At 46.9% G+C, this 22,261-nt stretch overlaps 1 protein-coding gene across 1 annotated transcript in view; it reads left to right on the top strand.

Annotated features, from left to right (window-relative positions):
• The window catches only part of EFHD1 (EF-hand domain family member D1), a 50,344-nt gene that overhangs the window by 21,553 nt on the left and 6,530 nt on the right, over window positions 1–22,261 (top strand). The window contains exons 2-3 of the mRNA XM_058299892.2: window positions 9,330–9,477; window positions 16,890–17,024. Of these exons, the coding sequence (XP_058155875.1) occupies window positions 9,330–9,477; window positions 16,890–17,024 (283 nt within the window). The remainder of the gene's footprint in view (window positions 1–9,329; window positions 9,478–16,889; window positions 17,025–22,261) is intronic.

Here is a 22,261-nt window from a genome sequence, read left to right as displayed (position 1 = left end):
TCCAAATAGTTTCTCCCATTCTTTCTTTTTATTTTCATGATGAAGTCCTTTGAGGCACAAAAGTTTTTACTTTTGAGGTCCCATTTATCTATTTTTTCTTTTCCTCATGCTTTTGGAACATGCCATTACCTAACACAAGGTTCTGAAGATACTTCCGTACATTTTCTTCTAGGAGTTTTATCGCTTTTGGTTCTTATATTTAGGTCTTTGATCCGTTCGAGTTGATTTTTGTGTATGGTGTGGGGTCGGAGTCCACCTTCGTTCTTTTGCATACTGATATCCAGTTTTCCCAGCACCAGTTGTTGAAGATACTGTTCTTTCCCAGTTGAATGACTTGGTACCCTTGCCAAAAATCAATTGGCCACAAATGTGAGGGTTTATTTCTGAACTCTCAATTCGATTTTATTGGTGCGTGTGTGTGTGTGTGTGTGTGTGTATATAAATATGTCCTTGTGCCAATACCCATACTGTTTGAGTACTGTAGTTTTGTAATAAGTTTTAAAATCAGGAAGTCTGAGTCCTCCACCTTTGTTCTTTCTTAAGATGATTTTAGCTATTCGGGGTTCCCTTACCCTTCCATACAAATTTCATGATTGGCTTTTCCATTTCTGCAAAGAAGGCCAAATTTTTTGATTTGGATTGTGTTGAATCTAAATAGCTTTGGGTAGTATTGACCTGTTAATGATATTTAGTCTTCCAATCCTTGGACATGGAATGTCCTTCCATTTATTTAGGCCTTTCTTTGATTTCTTTCAGGAGTGTGGTTTTCCATGTATAAGTCCTTTATATCCTTGATAAAATTAATTCCTAGAAGTTTGATTCTTTTAGTTGCTATTGTAAATGGATTTTTTCCCTATGGATCCACTTCCAAATGTTTATTACTAGTGTATAGAAATAATGCTGATTTTTGGGTGTTGGTTTTATACCTGCCACTTTGCTGAATTTGATTATTAGTTCCAGTAGCTTTGTGGTGGATTTTAAAGAATTTTCTATATATAGGACCAAGTCATGTGCAAATGGGGAAAGTTTTACTTCTTTCTTTCTAATTTGGATGCCTTTTATTTCCTTTTCTTGCCTAATTGCACTGGCATTTGACAGTTTGACTACTATGTATCTAAGGTGTGGTTTTCTTCACATTTATCTTGTTTGAGATTCATTGGACTTCTTGAATGTGTATATTCCTGTCTTTTGTTAAATGTGGGAATTTCCTGCCACTATTTCTTTGAATATTCCTTCTGCCTTTTTCTCTCTTTCTTCTCCTTCTGGGACTACATATATTGGTACAACTGATGGTGTTCCACAGGTCTCTTAGGCTTTGTTCAGTTTTTTCAGTTTTTCCTTTACCCCCTCAGTCTGATCATTTCAACCAGTGTCTTTTTTTTTAAAGACTGATTTATTTTCTCCCTTCCCCTCCCCCCTCTCCCCACCCTGCTGTTTTTGTTTTTTTTTAAAGATTTATTTATTTATTTAATTTCCCCCCCTCCCCTGGTTGTCTGTTCTTGGTGTCTATTTGCTGCGTCTTGTTTCTTTGTCCGCTTCTGTTGTCGTCAGCGGCACGGGAAGTGTGGGCGGCGCCATTTCTGGGCAGGCTGCACTTTTTCTTTTCACGCTGGGCGGTTTTCCTCACGGGCGCACTCCTTGCACGTGGGGCTCCCCCATGCGGGGGACACCCTTGCGTGGCACGGCACTCCTTGCGCGCATCAGCACTGCGCATGGCCAGCTCCACACGGGTCAAGGAGGCCTGGGGTTTGAACCGCAGACCTCCCATATGGTAGACGGACGCCCTAACCACTGGGCCAAAGTCCGTTTCCCTTTTTTTTTAAGATTTATTTTTATTTATTTAATTCCCCTCCCCTCCCCTGGTTGTCTGTTTTCTGTGTCTTTTTGCTGCGTCTTGTTTCTTTGTCCGCTTCTGTTGTCGTCAGCGGCACGGGAAGTGTGGGCGGCGCCATTCCTCGGCAGGCTGCTCCCTCCTTCACGCTGGGCAGCTCTCCTTATGGGTGCCCTCCTTGCGCGTGGGGCTCCCCTAAGCAGGGGACACCCCTGTGTAGCACGGCACTTCTTGCGCGCATCAGCACTGCGCATGGGCCAGCTCCACACGGGTCAAGGAGGCCCAGGGCTTGAACCGTGGACCTCCCATGTGGTAGACGGATGCCCTAACCACTGGGCCAAAGTCCGTTTTCCCACCCTGCTGTTTTTACCACCTGCGTCCATTTGCTATGTGATCTTCTGTATCTATATCTCTTTTATCTTCTCTTCTCATTTTTTTCCTCTAGGATTCACTTGGATTCGATCCTGGGGACCTCTGATGCGGAGAGAGGTTCCCTGTCAGCTGCATCACTTCAGTTCCTGGTTTTTGCTGTGCTTCACCTTGACTCACCCCTTCATCTCTGTTTTGTTGCGTCATCATCTTGCTGCATGACTCACTTTCGTGGGCACTGGATCACTGCATGGGCACTCAGCTTGCTGCACAGGCATTTGGCTTGCCATGTGGTCACTGGTTCACTGTGTGGGCACTGGCTCACCACATGGGCACTCATGTGGGCACTTGGTGTGCTTTGCGGGCATTCGTGTGGGCACTCAGCTCACCATGTGGGCACTCGGTTACTGTGTGAGCACTCGGTTCACTATACAGGCACTCGGCTCACCATGTGGACACTGGCTCGCCACGCAGGCATGCTTTCTCTTCTTCTTTTTCACTATGAGGCCCCAGGGATTGAACCTAGGTCCTCCCATATGGTAGGTGGAAGCCCTATTGCTTGAGTCACATCTGCTTCCCTCAATCAGTGTCTTGTCTTTGAGTTCACTGACTCTTTCTTCTGCCAGCTCCAATCTGCTATTGAAACCTGCTAGGGAACTTCCCTGCTAGGGAAGTTATTGTCTTCAACTCCAATATTTATGTTTGGTTCCCTTTTAAAAAAAATTCTGTTTATTGGGATTCTAATATTGTTCATGCCTTTTTCCCCCTGACATACTTTAGCTCTTACTCTCTTGTTTTCCTTTATATCCTTGAGTTTATTAAAGTTCATTTTTTAAAAGACTTTGTCTGGTAGGTCCAAAGTCTCATCTTCATTGATGGCTTCTGGATTTTTTTATCATCTTCCTTTGGATGGGCCATCATTTCCTGGTTCTTCGTTTCTCTTGTAATCTTTTGTTACATTTTATTACATACTGTACATTTCCATATTTTAACGTATAAACTTTGGGATTTAGTTCCTGTTCTGTGTGTTCCTTAATTCTGTATCCAAGTAGTGATATGAATGAGATTTCCTTGAGTGCCCAGAGCTAACAAAAATAAAACAAGGCAAAAAACCCCACCATTTACAGTCTTTGCATATCGGCTCAGAATTGGCTGGTGCTCTTCATAGTTTAGCCCTCTCATATCAAGAAGATCAGCCTGAGGTGAATGTGAAGTGCAGGTTCCTCTCCATGTTTTCTGCCCTTCCCAGGTGCCCTACTGTATGTTTTAAAGTTGATAATCCTTGGTCCCAGGTAGCTTTAACAATTGTTTCTTACATTGCTTCAACTGTCTGCAAGCTGCTTCTGCTTGCAGGACAAGTGCTTAGAGGATGAGCCAGAGATGAGTTTCCTGGTTCAGTCTTTCAGAACGCTACCCAAAATATTGGCACTGATATACAGGCAATGCAATATGTGATGGGGTAACTGTGTTCCCTGAGGAACAGGTGTAGGGACCCACAATAGGCGTGGAGGTTGGCTCCGCACTGTGCAAGAGAGGGTGTGTAGGATGGACCATCAAGGGAATCAAGAGTTTCTCCTACCATTTTTTTACCAAATGTTTCACAACAATGCAAGGTGTAATGGTGGGGAGAGTATTTTCAATTCTACTGGTTGTTGCAAGTTGCTTCCCTAGAGTGATGGGGCCAGTATTTGTTGTCCCTTAGGCAATTTCATATCTTCATCATCACTTGGTTTTGTCAGATGTTTTACTAGTCCAAATCTGATTGCATGAAATTATATTTTGTTGTGATTTTAATATGCATTTTCCTGATTACTAATGAGATATTGTAATCTTTTAAGTGTTTACTGGCTGTATTAGTCAGCTAAAGGGGTGCTGATGCAGAATACCAGAAATAGGTTGGTTTTTATAAAAGGTATTTATTTGGGGTAGGCGCTTACAGATACCAGGCCATAAGCATAAGTTATTTCCCTCACCAAAGTCTATTTTCATGTGTTGGAGCAAGATGGCTGCCAACATCTGTGAGGGTTCAGGCTTCCTGGGTTCCTCTGGGCTCATCTCCTCTGTTTTCTCCACAAGGTCAGCTGTAGACTATCAGGCGAACGGCTCTATCACTCTTCCTGGGACTCCAACTTCAGCATTAAACTCCGACATCAAAACTCAGAAACCCTTAACATCAGACATCAAAACATCAGAAACCCTTAACTTTGTTATTTGCCATGCCTTTTATCTGTGAGTCCCCACCCACCAAAGGTTGGGTACTCAACGCCCTACTGGCACAAGAGGTTTACATTGGGAAGCGGACTTGGCCCAATGGATAGGGCATCCGTCTACCACATGGGAGGTCCACGGTTCAAACCCCGGGCTTCCTTGACTCGTGTGGAGCTGGCCCATGAACAGTGCTGATGCGCGCAAGGAGTGCAGTGCCACAGAAGGGTGTTCCCTGTGTAGGGGAGCCCCATGCACAAGGAGTGTGCCCTGTAAGGAGAGCAGCCCAGCATGAAAGAAATTGCAGCCTGCCCAAGAATGGCCCCACACACACAGAGAGCTGACAAAATAAGATGACGCCACAACAGCAAAAAAGAAACACAGATTCCCAGTGCTGCTGATAAGGATAGAAGCGGTCACAGAAGAATACACAGCAAATGGACACAGAGAGCAGACAACTGGGGGGGGTAAGGAAGGGGAGAGAAATAAATAAAAAATAAATCTTAAAAAAAAAGAAGAGGTTTACATAATTACTTAATCAAGTAAACCTATGAATCCAATACAATTTAATATGCCCAGAGGAAAAGATCAATTTACAAACATAGTCCAATATTTCTTTTTGGAATTCATCAATAATATCAAACTGCTACACTGGCCATTCTTCTGTGCATCCAAATTTGATTAATTGCCTGATTCTATGAAGATTTTCCTATTGAATAATCGGTCTTTTTCTTATTGTTAGAATCTATTGTTAGATTTAAAAAATTCTATTGACATATATCATTCATACATGAACATGAACATACATAAACAATAGATATAGTAAAATTTGTGAATTTACAAAACAAACATGCAGATCATCATACAAGTCTCCCATACATCCTCTACTGTTTCTAACCTGTGTTTTCTTGACTTAGCCCTTGTCCAGCTACTGCAATGCCTAACTGTTTTCTGGAGTTTTGAGGAAGATGTCTCTGCCAGGTTTTGCTAGTTGTTCAAAGATTCTGTGGGGGAAGGGCACCCTGGATTGTCTTATGCCACCATCTTGGTCCACCAGCTCTCCATTTTAACTCTTTTTAAGTGTACAACTCAGTGGTATTGATGACATTCACAGTGTGTACCCACAATCACCATAACTCTCTATTTCTAAAATTTTTCATCACTCTAAACAGAAGCTCTATACTCATTCTGCAATAATTTCTCACTGCCCCTTCCCCCAGTCCTGGTGGCTTAAAATCTACTTTGTGTCTCTATGAAGTTGCCCATTCTAGATATTTCATGTAAGTTGGCTGATACATTATTTGTCCTTTTTATTTGGCTCATTTCACTCAGCGTTTTCAAGGTTCATCCATGTTGCATCATGTGCCAGTACTTCATTCCTTTTTTTGACTGTTGATGGATATTTGGGTTGTTTTCCATCCCTTGACAGTTGATCAGCCCATGAGCTTTTTGACTGCCTCCCTGATTCACTGTCATGGCACAGGTCTCCAAAGTTGTCATCACATATGCTGATGAATGCTTATTTCCCTCCGAAAATGAACTTGCAAAGTTGATTTGGGTGTGTGTGTTGGGAGGAGACACAGTGCATTTTTCCTTGCTATGTTTTATCTCTGGACATCTTAACAGCTTGCTAGGATCTTTAGGGCCTAGATTTTGTCCCAATTTCACGTCACCAGCAATTTAATCATTCAGCACCTTTTCTGCATAGCCCTACAACTCACACCCAATCTATCTAATTGTACTGACCTCTACACTTTCCCCCCACACTCTCTCCAGGGACGTAATAGAGGGCCTTGCTGACCCCGAGCAGAGATACCAGGTCAGTTATGCTTTCCTGTTGGACCAGATTAAACAACTGTGTTTCACTAGTAAATGAGCTTAAGATCCAGCAGTTTCAGTCCTGGATATATACCCAAGAGAAATGAAAACATACATCCACACGAGAGATTGTCCATGAATCTTTGTAACAGCATTGTTCAAAATAGCTAGAAATGGAAGCAACTCCAAAGTTCATCCATGATGAATGGATAAGCAAGGGCTAGCATAACCATACCATAGAATATTATTCAGCAATAAAAGAAATAAAGTACTGATACCTACTACAACACGGATGAACCCTGAAAACATTATGGTAAGTGAAAGGAGCTAGACACAGAAGGGCACACATCGTGTGACCCCGTTTATATGAAATGTCCAGAACCGGTGAATCTATAGAGATGGAAGTAGATTCCTGATAGCCAGGGGCTCGGAGGAGGGGGGAGGGAAGTGGCTACTAATTGTACAGATTTCTTTTTGGGGTGATGAAAATGTTCTGAAATTAGCTAAGGAAGATGATTGTACAAGGTTCTGGACGTATTAAAAGTGACTGAGTTTGTTAGAAGAGTAACTTTTATCGTGTGTAAATGATGGGAAGCAGATTTGGCTCAACTGATAGAGTGTCCGCCTATCACATGGGAGGTCCAGGGTTCAAACCCAGGGCCTTCTGATCTGTGTGTTGTACTGGCCCACACATAGTGCTGATGCATGCAAGGAGTGCCCTGCCATGCAGATAGGGAAACCCCATGCGCAAGGAGTGCGCCCTGTAAGGAGAGCCACCCCATGGGAAAAAAGCGCAGCCTGCCAAGGAGTGGCGCCACACACACCGAGAGCTGACACAGCAAGATGATGCAACAAAAAAGAGATACAGATTCCTGGTGCCACTGACAAGAATGCAAGTGGACACAGAAGAATACACAGTGAATGGACACAGAGAGCAGACAATGGGGGGGAGGAGGAGAGGAATAAATAAAAAATAAAAATCTTAAAAAAAAAAAAAGTAAATGCAATCTATCTGTGACTATCTTTAGTGAACCTGTGGAAACCATTGTTACCCTTTTTTTAAAACATTTATTTTATTTATTTATCCCCCCTCTTGCCACTTGCTTGCTCTCTGCTCTCTGTGTCCATTCACTGCATGTTCTTCTGTGTCTGCTTGTCTCTCTTTGTTGCGTCATCTAGCTGCGTCAGATCTCTGTGGGCGTGGGCTGTCACCGTTGCTACATTTTTTTTCCTGAGAGAAAGTCCATTTATTGTTCTGATTTACTGTAACTTAAAATATTCCATCAAATCATACAGGTCATCGCTACCTTTTTGAAGTACTCAAACCATCCTTTGAAAATACTAGATCCTGGGCTGATCCATCTGCAGTTCTTTTATTCTGTCCATGCCCTCCTTTTTGTATACCAGAAGGACCTTCCTTGTTTCCTGTCCTGGCACACCTGTCTTGTCCTTCAGGGTACCTGAGGGCCTCTCATCAGTCATCCAGGGATCTCATCTATGTGTCCTTTAGCACCTAGCAATGCGATTCTTCCAGCCGTGGAGGCAGCACCCAGAGAGAGCCCAGAACTGCTTGGACGAAAGAATACATGGCAGAGGGAGGGTAGCATATGCTGAGTACCAGAGGAGAAAGACAGTGGGTGCTGCTGGAGATCAGAGGAGGGAGTGGGTGGCTCTCTGGCAGTAGGGAAGCCACCAGAGAGCAGGAAGTAGGACTTTCTGGGGCAGGGGGGTGGGGAATGGCATGCGTCAGCTGCCGTGGCCAGAATGGAGCATGTTAGGGAGTGCTGGACCTTAAATACCACCAGCCCACGCTCTTACATTTCTAGCTGCCCACAGGCTACATTTCTAGGGTGGTAGGTGGTTGTTCACAGTAGTGGTGGGTTAGTGAGGAGACTGGATTTGTTTTTTGTATTATTTATTTTTCACCCCCTGCCCCTGCCCTGTTGTTTTGTGCTTGTTATCTGCTCTCTGTGTCTGTTTGTTGTGTGCTCCTCTTTTTTTGGAGGCTCTGGGAACCCAACCCAGGACCTCCCATGTGGGAGGGAGGCACCTAATTGCTTGAACCATCTCTCCACTCCCTTCTTGTTGTGTCTCTCATTGTGTGTCCTCATTGTGTCTCTTCATTGCGTCTTGTTGCGTCAACTCACTGCACCAGCCCATTGCATCAGCTCGCTGTCTTGCGTGTCTTCTTTAGGAGGCATCCGGAACCAAACACAGGACCTCCCGAGTGATAGGCAGGTGCCCAGCTGCTTGAACCACATCTCCTTCCCCTGATTTGTTTTTACATCATGGCGTTCACACCTGAGCAACAGGGAACCTCTGGGTGGTAGTTAGTAAAAGGGACTTGCAGGGACGGGAGCCAGGGAATCTGGGAGAAAACTGTAGCCGCCGAAGCAGAGGAGGGGGAATAGCTGGGCAAAAGCAGAGGATGGTGTGACAAAGAAGGCTCCATGGGGGCTGGGACGTGTGGTGAGCCTGGGCAGGGAGCAGCGGTGCTGGAGGGACAGCCAGCAGAGCGCCCGTCTCTACAGCCAGACCTGGGCAGTAACCCACTCAGATCCACACTGAGGTTCAAGTACAGGCTCTGAGAGCCAGCCCAGGCCTGGCTCACAGCCAGTGTGGGTGGGAGCAGCTCCCAGAGGTGTGGGGAAGGGTGTGGCCGAGCGGGGCCAGGCGTGGTGACCGACCAGGGGTGGTGACCGAGGAGGCTCGTGTGGTTGGCACGGTCCAGCTGGCATCAGGAGGTGCTCGCCATTCTGCGCTCGAAATCGGGGACTCTCACTGTAAACAAGGCATCCTTGAGAAACTTGTGGCCTAATTGAGAAGTGAGAACAAATGTGTAGTCCAAGAGCCAATGTAGAACTGTACAAAACTCCAAGGATTTCAAGGAGAGAGGGTCCCTTTTGAAGAGGTGACACTGGGTGGGCCTTGCACGGCAGGAGGTATTTGAGTCGTTTTCCTTCTCTCTTCCCCCTCTCCTCACTCCTCTCTCTCTTCTCTCCTCTAGATGAGGCAAAAGGAATTACATGTTTTGGGGACTAACAAGTGGCTTTGGCATTCCGGGCCGTGGCCGTCCCTCATCGATGTCCTTCTTTTGTCCTCACAGGTACGATGCCGGCCACGATGGCTACATTGACCTGATGGAGATGAAGCTGATGATGGAGAAGCTGGGGGCTCCCCAGACCCACCTGGGCCTGAAGGGCATGATCAAGGAGGTGGACGAGGACTTTGATGGCAAACTCAGCTTCCGAGAGGTACCTGTGTCCTCCCCTCCCGAGCCCCCTGAGCGGGTGCCTCTGAGAAACCCCCAGAGTTACAGGCCCTGGGAACACCAATGAGTTTGGCTGCTCTCGAGTGCCGTCTGGACATTTAATCTGCACTTTTGCTGGAAAAAATGTATCTTTAGAGAGACGGTGTCTAGCGGGAATGTCATAAGAAAATGCTTCGTGAGCAGACGGAAACTCAGTGTGGGCCGTGTACCCCCGATGGAGCAAAATCATAGGTACAGAGAAATCTGGAGGGAAGTTCACCAGCATATTCACAGGCAGTACAAAGTTTTGGTAGTTTTATAATTTTATGCTTCTTTGTATATTAATAGTTTTTTTACAGTAAGCATTTAGGGGTCTTACTCTGCACACATAGACACATACCCCTTAAACATTCCAGGAATGGCTTTAATGGTTTTTTAAAAAATTTATTTATTCTCCACACACACCCTGTTATTTGCACTTGCTGTCTGCTCTCTGTGTCCATTTGCTGCGTGTTTTTTCCGTGTCTGCTTGTCTTTTCTTCTCGTTTTTCTCTTTAGGAGGGACTGGGAACCAATCCTGGGACCTTCCAGTGTGGGAGAGAGGCGCTCAGTTGCTGGAGCCACCTTAGTTTCCTGGTTTGTTGTGTCTCTCCTCTGTGTCTCCTTTTGTTGCATCATCTTGCTGTGTCAGCTCTCTGTGGCACAGGCTGTCAGCTCTCTGCAGTGCAAGCCAGCTTGCCTTTACCAGGAGGCACCAGGAATCAAATCTGGGGCCTCTCATATGGTAGATAGGAGCCCAATCATTTGAGCCACATCTGCTCCCCTTTATTGGTTTTTGACCCCCTGAAAGTGTAGGCACAATTTTCTGTGTTCACATGGAGCCTTCTGGGAAGAGTAAATGTAGCATTTGCCGCCTGACCCCAAGGGGTTGAGAACCTCAGTGGTGAAGACAGAGTCTCAAGTCCATCTGGTTTCTTCCGTGGCAAGGATGCAGCCCCACCAGGAAGGGAACTTCATGGACTTGTGTATTTGAGGTTTTTTGAAAGTCTTGTTCACAGTCATGTCTCACTGGGGCCCTTGGGAGCTGGGCATAGAGAGGACTGGTGTTTAAGCTTGGTTATTCCAGATATGGTGGTGAGTTTGGTGTCCTGGTTTTGGATGGTGAGACCTTTGGCCACGTACTAGTCTTCTATGCAAGTGAGACAGGGCTGTTTGAAGCCCTTCCTGTGCATCTCTGCAGCTGAGTCAGCAACCATTGGCCCTTTCCCCAACCAAGATATAATGGCTTGCCCCCTCATTCTTCAGGTGCTGCCCACTAATCAACTCCAGGGTCTTCCATCTCTTCCTTTCCTGTCAGATGTAGAGACAGTAGAGTAGATCACAGTAAACCTGTGTTGGCCATAACCCTCAGGATAATCTAGTCCAGCTTTCTCATTTCAGAGCCAAGGAGCTGCAAGTGAAAAGAGGAAGGGACTTGCCCAAGATCAGGCGCCAGCTCAAGGATGAGCCTGCCACAGTCTCCTCCACAGCCACCCTTCTGGCTCCCTTGCTTTTCATTCAGTTCCTTCATATCATTGGTGCATACAGTATGGGTACACCTGGGGTGTAGAAGGTAAAGTTTTTTGCCTTGGTGAACCTTAGGACCAAATGTTGTGGAGAGCCTCTGTGGCAAAACTGTGACCTTTGGGGAACGGAATTCAAGAGGTCTGTGCAAGTCACTTACCAAGCTGAGATCCCCTCCCTGCCTCCAGTTTTACTCAAAGGTATACCTCCTCAAATACAGATCCTTGGTTAGTTTTGATTAGCTGATGGTTTGGCCATTTCCCACAGATGGTTGACATTAGAGGCTCAGAAAACTCCAGAATTTCTAGACTTGTTGGTTCTCAACCCCACCTTGCCCCCTTTTCACTCTACTGGTTTCCTTCTATGTTATAAACCATGAATGGGCTGATGCTGTATTTTTGTCGTGAAAGAGCATGAGTTTACACACAAAGCTAAGTACCTTGACCAAGTTATTATGCTGCTGAACCTCAGTTTTTCTGTCTTTAAAATAGGAACGTTAATAGCTTTGCCTTCAGGACTGTTATGAGAACTAAGTGTTCTCTTTGCTGTGCCTGTAGTGGTTAGGACTTTTGGTTGCAAGTGACAGAAAGAAAATACAAACTAACTTAAGCAAGAAGAACAAACAAACATACGTATTGGCTCACATACCTGGGAGATGAAGGAGGGGGAGAGTTTCAGGCACCACTAATTCAGGGTCTTTATCTTTGTCTGCTTCATTCCTTCTTTCTACATAGGCTGTTGTTCATGGGCCCAGCCAAGATGGCCACCAGCAACTCCAGGTTTACAAGGCCCAGTTTATCAACCCAGGGTATAGAGGACTTCCTTATCCCAGGGTCTGCATCAGTCCCAGAAGGCCCCTGATTGGCCCTAAAGGAGTCACACGCCCACTTCCCCAACCAATCACTATATTCAGGGTACTGTGGTTGGCTAGGTCTGGGTCATGTGCCCTGAGACCCCATATTACAGCCTCACCATCCCCACACCCACAAGGGCGGCTAAGCGGACAAAATTGCTCACCTGTATGGTTCTTTCCTCAATTCTTGGCCCTCGGTAGGCGCTTAATGAATGCTTGTGCTCCCTTTCTTTCCCTTTGGATTGACTCACAGAAGCAAGTCATACGCAAATAAAATCTCTTTGATTCAGAAGGTGTGCCTCTATTAAGTATCATTTGCTGCTTTTCCCCAGCGTACAAGGAAGCTGGTCTTCCTTTTAAGCCATTTATTTTCCAATTATGGCAATAAAACATACACATTAAGGATATTTTAGAAAATGGCATCCTGGGACCCATGACAAGTGATGATGCAACAGTGTCTCAGGACCAGAGAACATGCGTTCACCATATAAAAAGTAGGGACTCCAGCAAATGAGCACACTGTATCTAAAGGAGGATTATTGTTATTTGTGATTTGTATCTGTGTGCAAACACATCGAAAGAGGTCCTAAGGCTAGACCAAATGTTAACAGTTTTATCTCGGTGGTGACCTAGAATTGGATTCCAGGCATTCCCCACCTCATTCTCCCTTTGAGGCAGACAGACTTCATATCCTTAGCTGTCCTTCTTGTAGGTCTCACCAGTTCCATTTTGTCTACTCAAAGTAGAATGACTCCAGGACCAGATACGCAGTGAGTTGTGGGAAGGTCAGCTCATGGCTTTACTGGCTGCCTTCCCTGGGTGTCCCTGGCAGCCCTGGCTGTGTCGTGTGGCTCTTCTGCCTGGTCACGGTTGATTGGACCATGGATGGACCCCTGGCCAGACGGGGCCAACCAGATACTTTAAACTGAGAATTTGAAATTGGGGCTGAAGGACCACGAATGGCTCAGCAGGTGGCTGATTGGGGAAGAGTCGCTCGCTGGGAGTGGCCATCTTCTACCAGGTGGACCAGATGCAGAGGTGGAGCGGAAATGTCTCTGTTCCCAGGTGCAGTCCTCCAGGCGGCTATATTCCTGCCCTTCATTTTGTAAGGCATCCTTTGTATATAACAAATGCCTCCCTTTTGCTTAAGTCGGCAAGTTTGTTTCTGTCGCTTGCAATCAGAGTCCTGACTAACACAGGGCAAGTTTAGGTAACCAGCCAGAGCCATAAAGTTCCACATTTCCTAAAATTAACCAAAGCATTTATTCGATAGCTCATATATGAGATGACTGTTCAGCTTTGTTCGCTCACTCTGGTTCTCTTTGTTTTCTGCTGCTCCTTCCCCACCCCCACCGCTTTCGTCATAGTCACAACTAGGACATTTTCCAATTCTTCTACAACATATAGTCTTTGTGGACTATAAATAGGAAAACAAACAAGGCTAAAATGGCTGGGCAGTTGGAGAAGTTGTCATTCGGTGGAGGTCAGTAGTTGTGATAAAATTAAGTGGGTAGGTCTGCATGCTTTATGGAACATTTTTAGGTTGAGCTGGATTTTCTTTTTTCCCTACCTCGGCTGGGGTGGGGGGTCCCCTAAGGCACAACAGCGCTGCTGGTGGTGATCTGTTGAGCCAGCACGGCGTGTGCACGCAGCCTGGGTCTGCACCAGGGCTCAGGGCTCAGGAGGAACAGCTCTGGGGGAAAGACCCATCTGGAATATTGTAAATATTTTTTCCTTCTATAACCACGAGCACTGTCATCTCTGCTTAAGAGAGGAGAAAACCGAGTCTCAGGGTTGGAGCGACACCCCCAAGTTTGTGGCTGATGCTCATTCCTTTTCTGAGGTGCCCCCCTGGGCCCTGAGGAGGCTGTGTAAGGAAGGCTACTTGTCTTAGAGAAATGGGGTTGGGGGCTTCTGCAAACGGAATAATGGATAGGGCTGCTTCTCCCCTGGCTTGAATGTCTTCCGTGAGAGCCTGACCACGGTCGCCTCCCCTACCCGGTGGCCTCCGATCTAAACCGGTGCAGTCTGGGGGCCCCACCACTTTCCAACTGGCTGGTTTTCCAAGATTTCTTTCCAGCCGACGTTCTGGCTCCAGTAGCCTGCAGTGAGCCAGAGCAAGCTGCGTCTTTGCTGGCCTCTAGTGATAGAGTTTGAAGCTGCAGGTAGTCGGTGGTGGCGTTTCTGCTGAGCTGAGCTGCCCAGACAGGCCTCCCCCCCTTAGCCACGTGTTTTCTAGAGCACCTTGCTTTATCCCTTGATTTGCATTTTGGCACCATCCACAGCAGAGTTAGGACCCCTGAAGTGAAAAATAGAAAGGTTTCTTAGCAAAGCATTTTTCAGTTGGTCTTTTTGTTGTCATGGTTGAGACTGTCACTTGAGTGAAAGGCACTTCCCTCCAGGGATTAAGTCTTGGCAGTAAAAGACACCCACGTGGGAATTTGGAAAGCCAGGCAAAGTGGTTTAACCTACCACACCACTTTTTTTAGGGGAGAGGGTCATGAATAAAAAAAGCCTTGGAAACCTTACATTTCCCCATGGGCACACAGGCATACCCTGGACAGAAAATACCGGAAAAGCCCTCTTCTATAACGACTTGGAACACATCAATTTATGTCTGTTCCAAATAGGAAAATAAATTAGAGAAGATGGAAAGCAGTTTTTGACAAATTTGTAAACTTTCTTTAAAAAAAACCAACTTTTTTTAACCGATCAGTCTTATTGGTACATAAACATTCTTTAAGGAGGAGAGCTAGAAAGCCATGAAATGATCGAGGGAGAGGGCAACAGGCAGATGGGGGACCTGCCTTTTACGCATGGCCTATTTATTTATTTAACATTCATTCCGTGGATGTTATTACAAGTTGGCTTCAAAGATTAATTCATTCAGGTCACATTTTCAATCTGGATGAAGAGGATGGATTGTTCAATAAACGATGGGAGGATTACTAACTAACCATTTGGAAGAAAACGAGGTTAATGATCAACCTCACATACTAGATGAGAAAAAATTTCGTAAATATTTACAAGTTAAAAAAAAAGATATCATAAAAATACTGGACAGAAACAGAGGTGATTGTTTTTATAAACTTACTGGCAAGAAAGGTTTTTTGAAGCATACCACTGGTGAGAGAAAAAAAGATCAAAGAGTTCACTCAAAAGTTTTGAAAGTCAAAACTTGCCATAAACAAAATTAAAAGGCAATTGAGGGAAATGGATGTGGTTCAACAAATTGGGCTCCCATCTACCATATAGGAGGTCCAGGGTTCGATGCCCAGGGCCTCCTGGTGAGGGCAAGCTGGCCCACGTGGAGTGCTGGCCCACGCGGGAATGTCACTCCGCACAGGAGAGCTGCCCTGTGTGGGAATGCTGCCCAGCGCAGGAAAGCACCCCATGTAGGAGTGCTGGCCGATGCGGAGAGCTGGTGCACCAAGATAATGCAACAAGAGACGCAGAGAAAAGAAAATAAGAAGACGAAGCAGGAGAGGGAGTTGAGGTGGCACGAGAGAGTAATTGCCTCTCTCCCACTCCGGAAGGTCCCAGAATGGGTTCCCGGAGCTGCCTAATGAGAAGACAGGCAGACACAGAAGAACACACTGTGAATGGACACAGAGAGCAGACAATGGGGAGAATGGGGGGAACGGGCTGGGAGAATTTTTAAAAAATAGCAAATTTGTGCTTATATTATTTTTTTAAAACAAGCAATTGATCTTGAGATCTACTATTAACCATTTAAAACACGCATCCTTTTAATTTTACATTTTCTTTGTTTTCTTTGAATGTGTATTTCATTGACTTCATCCATAGAATTTTATCTTAATATATTTTCATGTTTAAATAGCTTTTAGCACTCATCTAATTTCTGCCCAGCAATAAATGTAAATAAATGAAAAAATGTAACTTTCTTGTGAAAAGGAAAAAAAAGGCAAGTGATAGGTAAAGTATTTTTTTTTTTTTTAAGATTTATTTTTATTTATTTAATTCCCCTCCCCTCCCCCGGTTGTCTGTTTTCTGTGTCTTTTTGCTGCGTTTTGTTTCTTTGTCCGCTTCTGTTGTCAGCGGCACGGGAAGTGTGGGCGGCGCCATTCCTTGGCAGGCTGCTCCCTCCTTCGCGCTGGGCGGCTCTCCTTATGGGTGCACTCCTTGCGCGTGGGGCTCTCCTACGCGGGGGACACCCCTACGTGGCACGGCACTCCTTGCGCGCATCAGCGCTGCGCATGGGCCAGCTCCACACTAGTCAAGGAGGCCCGGGGTTTGAACCGCGGACCTCCCATGTGGTAGACGGACGCCCTAACCACTGGGCCAAAGTCCGTTTCCCTAGGTAAAGTATTTGAAACATATCAGATTCTATAAGAAAGTAAAACAATATAATGCAAAACTGGGACACACCAGAAAAACGTAAATGGCTCAAAAACATTAAAAATATTAACTTAGAAAGACTAGTATATACAGGTCTATTTTACTTTTCTTTCATGACTGTAAACTTGGTTGTTGTCAGTTTTTTGCTTTTATACATAATGCTGCTTCAACTATGGGAAGGTGTCTGTAGGATGGATTATCAGCAGTGGGATTAATGGATGGAAGGGCTAAAGCATTTTATTTATTTATTTTTAAAGCAGTCGTATTGAGATATATTCACATACCAAACAATCTATCCAAAATGCACCATCAATGGCTTTTAGTAGAATCACAGTTCTGTGCATCCATCACCACAAAAAAATTTTAGAATAATTTCATTATTCCAAAAAGAAAAACACCATACTTCTCAGCAGTCACCTCTCAATCCCTCTCAAATGCATTGCATTTTTTGGTCAGTATTTCCAAGTACCCTCCAAAAAGTTGGAATCCATGTACACACCCATCCACTACGTTTGCAGGTGCCCATTTCCCACTTCCTGGTGAGAAGTGGGGGGAAAAGCAATCCCCCTCCTCCCCCCACCTTTTCGTTCCCGAGTGAATTACTGGAAATATCAACCTTCCATGGCTTTTCTTTCCGGCAGTTCCTGCTCATTTTCCACAAGGCGGCGGCAGGGCAGCTGCACGAGGACAGCGGGCTGATGGCGCTGGCGAAGCTCTCCGAGGTCGACGTGGCTCTTGAGGGTGTTCAAGGTGCCAAGAACTTCTTTGAAGCAAAGGTAGGGGCCCTGGGCCTTCTGCACGGGGCGGTTCGCGCTCCCGTCACCCTACCCGACCGGCGCTTGCCGTCAGGACTGTCAGTCCAACGGCCAGGCACTGGGTGTCACGTGCCATTACAGAGAAAGGAGAGAATTGTGTGTGTGTTTGCCTGTGTGTCTGCATCATCTGAAAATTCAAGCCCAAGCCAAACGGCTTCACCCAGCTTTCAGATTCAGATGGATTTGCTCGTCCAGGGCTCTAATGTCTGCTCTTGACCCATGCTCTTGACCCAGATGTTCCCAAAGGGGTCCTCTCTCCCCCGCACCGAAGGCAAGCTGCCTGAGCAGCTCCCTCCACCTTTGCGTGCTAACCAGCTGTGTTGCAAACGAGTGGCAGTGGGGCTAGAGGAGGGCGTGGGGTGGGACCGGTCTTGGCTGATGGACAGTGGTTAGTGGTTGGGAAGGAATCTCCAGCCCCCAGTCCCAAAGACCTTCTGGGTCCTTCCAGTTCTCCACACATTCATCCAGTCATTAGATATTTCTTGCGCGCCTACCCCTGCAGGGCACAGACATTTTCATCTCCATTGAAGCTCACTTGCAGGAGAGCCCAGAAGAGTCCTCCAAATCCCCTCCCCAGTAGAGCACAGCGCATTAGAGTACAAACTCTGGGGCCAGGCCACCTGCCTTTAGAGCCTGCCCCCGCCACTTCCTGTGTAACTGCCCCATGCCTTGGTTTCCTCATCTGTACAATGGGGATGATAATAGGGTTGTCGTGGATTAAACAAGTGTATGTCAAGGGTTTTGTAAGTGCCTGGGCCCTGGTGTGTGCCGTGTGCTCAGCGTGAGCTGCCAGGACTCCCTAGCTCTCCAGGTAGAGCTTGTGCTTATTCTAGGAGCTTGTCTGGAGACCAGGTGCCCTTGGACATGTCCCAGCCTGCTCAGGCCCTAGGCACGCGTCTCTGCTATGCTGCTTGGAGACAGGTGTTCTGTTCTTTTCCTCCTAGTACGTGAACTGTGACTTGGGGTGGGCTCCTTAGGCCTGAATTCCCTGTGCCTTTTGTCTTGCTGTGCCTTGAACACCTGTGTCAAGTGGCTTGGCCTTTCCTTGGCCATTTACAGTTGATTCACCAAAGCTCCGTCCAAGCTCCACATTAAACCGCGGCACAGGTGAAGTGTCAACCAAACTGTAGCCCTCCCCGAGGGGCATGCACCCTGAGGGGCGTGCGCGCAGCCTGGTGGAGAAAGCAAACTCCCAGCGTGGAGCAGGGTTCCTTGTGGTGGGGCCGGGTCCATGGAGGGGCCCTCCTCCTGGATTCGGTCAACAGTCGCAGAGCTCTTGTGATGCCCTGGGAAGGGTTCTGGGATTGGGACCTGCATTAGTAGTATGTTTGCCGGAATCATCCGCGCTATGGGGAGACCTGCATTATTTTCCGGGGGCTGCCGTAACAAAGTGCCGCAGGCTGGATGGCTTAAAACCACCAAAATTTATTCTCCCACAGTTCAGGAAGCTGGGAATCTGAACTCAGGACGCCAGCAGAGTCACGTTCCTTCCTCTCTTCCTTGCCTCCTCCCAGCTTCACATGCCCCGGACAGTCTTGCCTCACCCGCTGCCTCCATCTCCACGTGGGCCTGTCTTCTCCTGGCCTTCTCCTCCGTGTCTCTTCTGCTCATCTTATGAGGTCACCAGTCATGCCCTGTTAACTTGATTAGAGTTCTAAAGGGCCTATTTCCCAATAAGGGCACTTTCACTGGTGCTGTGGCTTAGGACTTCAACCTCTCTTTTGGGGGATGCAGTTGAACCCATAGAAGACCCAAGGTTAGGAGCGCCCTGTTTTTAGTGGGCGCAGCCTCCCTGCTGGAGTAGTCGGAGTGAAGTCGTGGGAGCCTCTTGGCGTTCAGAACCTTTTACGAGCTGGCTCGGAGCCCTGCTCCAGCCTCATCCACCCTGACACCTTCAAATGCTGCCACGCCTCTGCACACCCGGGCCTTGCTGGCCTGGCATGCCCCACCCCATGCCTCTTCCTCGAGGGTCTGTAAGACCCACCCCGAAGAGCCACCTCCTTGGCGGCTTTCCCTGACTGGCCAGGCTGAGAGGGCCCGTCCCCTGCTCTGTGCCTCGATGACAAATGGAAGTGGAATTATCATTTTTCTTGTATTCCTTCTTGGAACCTCTTGGTAAGAGTGTAAATGGACGCAGCCTGTTCGGAGAGTAATTTGTTACACATCAGATCCTTCCGCTCCAGAATTCCACCTCTGGGATTTTGTCCGTCAGAGGCACTCACACAAATGCACATAGATGTTTGAACAAAGATTTTCATGCCGCATTCTTGGTAACTGAGAAAATTGGGAAACAACCAAACCTTCCACTTTCAGGGAATTGGGTCCCCAGTGGTTCATCCACTCATGGGAATCATCTGCAGCCATTAAAGAATGAGGGGCAGCTGCGCGTCTGTGCGGACAGATGTCCACAATAAATTAAGCAGAACAATATGTATAAACCCCGATTTTGTTAAATTCTATTCATTCAAATTCAAGGGCTACATACTCAACTCTTAGTAATAGTTATGTATGAGGGACTTATTACGTATTTTTGTAATGCTTTATAATACATGGGGATTATTTTTTTAGAACCAGGAAAAAGGATGAAAAGAATAGCAACTCATTAAGTTTATGCATCTGCCTCCTCAACCCAGACTCAAAGGCAGGGTAGGTGTGTTATTTTTGTAATTACAGTGCCTGCCATTTAATGGCCCTCAATAAACGTGGGCATGAATGAGGAATGAAGGCGGTCATCATTTGAATTTGGGTGAGGGCCATAAAGGAGCTGACATAGGGACAGATGCTCAGAGACGAGTGGGGACTCGCCTTGTGATCAAGCCGGGGAAGGCGTTTCTATTGTGGGAACAGCAGGAACAGAGACTCTGAGGTCTTTGGAGGCTGAGGTGTCTTGATGTGGTTGGGACGTGTGCGGAGGTGGTGCTGGTGACGTGGCTGGGAACAGAAGCCAAGATGAAAATGTGAAGGCCAAGGGGTTGGACCAGCGCTCGCCATCCTCGGCCAGGCCTCGTGTGGCACACTGAGGGGCACGCCCCACCGTCCACACTGGTGGTGGCTGACCAGAGAGCTCCAGCCCCCCCAGGGCTGAGGGGCATCCCTTGGGCCCTGGCTGGGAGGTCAGGGCTTCCCCAAACGCTGGGCACCAGCGCCACCTGCAGACCAGCTCTGAGGCCCCGCCTTCATCTCTGGAGTTTCACCAAGGTGGAGTCAGGGACAGGTGTGGCTGGACAAGCTCAAGGCAGGTTGGAAAGCACCACTGCTGGTACTGGGGAGCCCTCAGGGGGCTTTGAACAGGGCCTGGATGGCCCGACGGGCAGGGGGTGCTGTTGCGGTGGACTTGCCTGGGAGAGGCTGGAGAATAGTAGGTACAGTGGGGGTAGTGACACAGGGACTTGAGGGGAGGTGGGGAAGAATCAAGAACTCCTCAGAATTATCCGTGTTTATGAGCACTAGGGTGGAGGTGGAGTGGCGGTGGTTATGCTTTTATTCCAGACAAGCCCCCAGAAGGGAAGTGATGGAGGGAAAATGTTATAGACTGGATGTGTTAAGTCTGGGGCGACCAGTGGACAGCATGCCTTGAGAAAGACGAAAGCATGGGGATAGATTTGGATGGTAGTTATCAGTTGCAAATATAGATAACCTGACTTGGCCGGGCATTAAAAAAACATGAAAATGTGTTGGTTCCCGGAGGGAGGAGGGGCATCACGATTGGCTGATCATGTGGCTCAACAACTTCATCAAGAACCAGGTTCTTTCCAGCTCTAGGGTTGGTTTCCCCTGGCGTGGTGGGCTGGAGTCAGCCGGGGCCACATGCTTCTTGGTCGTAGAGAGAGACAAAGAGAAGGAGGAAGGGAGCATGGGTGACATGCCCCAGGAGCCTCTGCCAGAGCTTTCCGGGGAGTTTCCAGCAGTCCTCCTTTCAGGCCTTTTATTGGCCAAGTTTAGGGCACAGGTTGCATTAGTTTAGGAATTAGTTAGGAATAGGGTCTACTGCTGTAAGAAAGAGCCCCCAGTGACAGTGGTTTGAACAAGATAGAAGGTTACCTCTCACCTGTAATAGTCTGAACATAAGTCCAGAGGGGACGTCACATCCACAGTGTCAAGGACCCGGGCTTCTTCTGTCTGGCTGCTCCGTATCCTAGGGGTTGCCTCTGTCCATAGGCTCCAAGTAATCCCATCTCCACCAGTCCCACATTCCAGCCAGTGGAAAGGAAGGAAGGGGCAAGGGAGAGGCATGCCTCCTCTTTGTAGGGCATAACGTCGGTTGCAAATAGTTTCTGCTCCAGTCATAGTCGACAGAACTTGCCCATACCCAGCTGTTGGGAAAGCTACGGACAGTGTTTATTTTGGTGAATTCATGTGCCCAGCCTCAATCTCCTACAGGGGAAAGTGGGATACTAGATATTGAGGGTAATGGAGTGATCTGCACACCTATCCATTTCTGAACCAACCACTGGCAAGGGCTGGACTCTCATTATGTAGATTAGGCTCTCTCCTGGAGCCAGGGGTGGGGCCAGTCTCTCCCTAGCTCCTGGGCCATGTGCCAGGGAAGTTTCTCACAGCAACGAAGAAAGGGGGAAATGGATGCTCCATGGACACCCAATAATGTAGAACCACAACAGCTGTCTCCACATAATATAAGTTAAAGCCCTAGAATAAGGTGACATTGACCAATCGTAGGACGTAACATTGACTGGACCCTGGGGAAGGCTGGCATTTAGGGTTTCAGGAGAATAAAGAATCATCAGTGGTACAAGGAAACCCAGGAGAGAAAATGCTATTTTGGAGGGCAGGAGCAGTTTCAAGAATAGATTAAATCAGACAGGACCTAAGCCAGGGGTTCCTAACCTTTTTTTGTTCCACAGACCCCTTTGCTAGTCAGACCCCTTCTTAGAATGTAGTGGCAGATAGTTTTATCTCACTCAACATTGGAGGTCAGAGGAAATAAAGATAAGTTGGTTTTTTAAAAATTGATTTATTGAAATATATCACCCCCACCCAAACATACATAAACAGTAAGTGTATAGTAATAGTTGTGAACTTACAAAACAAACGTGTATAACATCATACAGGACTCTCATAACTCACCCTACCACCAACATCTTAGGTTGTTGTTAAACCTTTTTAACTAATGATTAAAGAGCATTGTCAAAATATTACTACTAACCAAAGTATTTTTTCCCCAACCTTCCCTATTATTA

This window comes from Dasypus novemcinctus, chromosome 7, assembly GCF_030445035.2.
Source record: "Dasypus novemcinctus isolate mDasNov1 chromosome 7, mDasNov1.1.hap2, whole genome shotgun sequence".
Lineage (NCBI taxonomy): Eukaryota > Metazoa > Chordata > Mammalia > Cingulata > Dasypodidae > Dasypus > Dasypus novemcinctus.
Note: the sequence above shows the minus strand (reverse complement) of the source record. Positions and strands in the feature narration are given on the sequence as shown.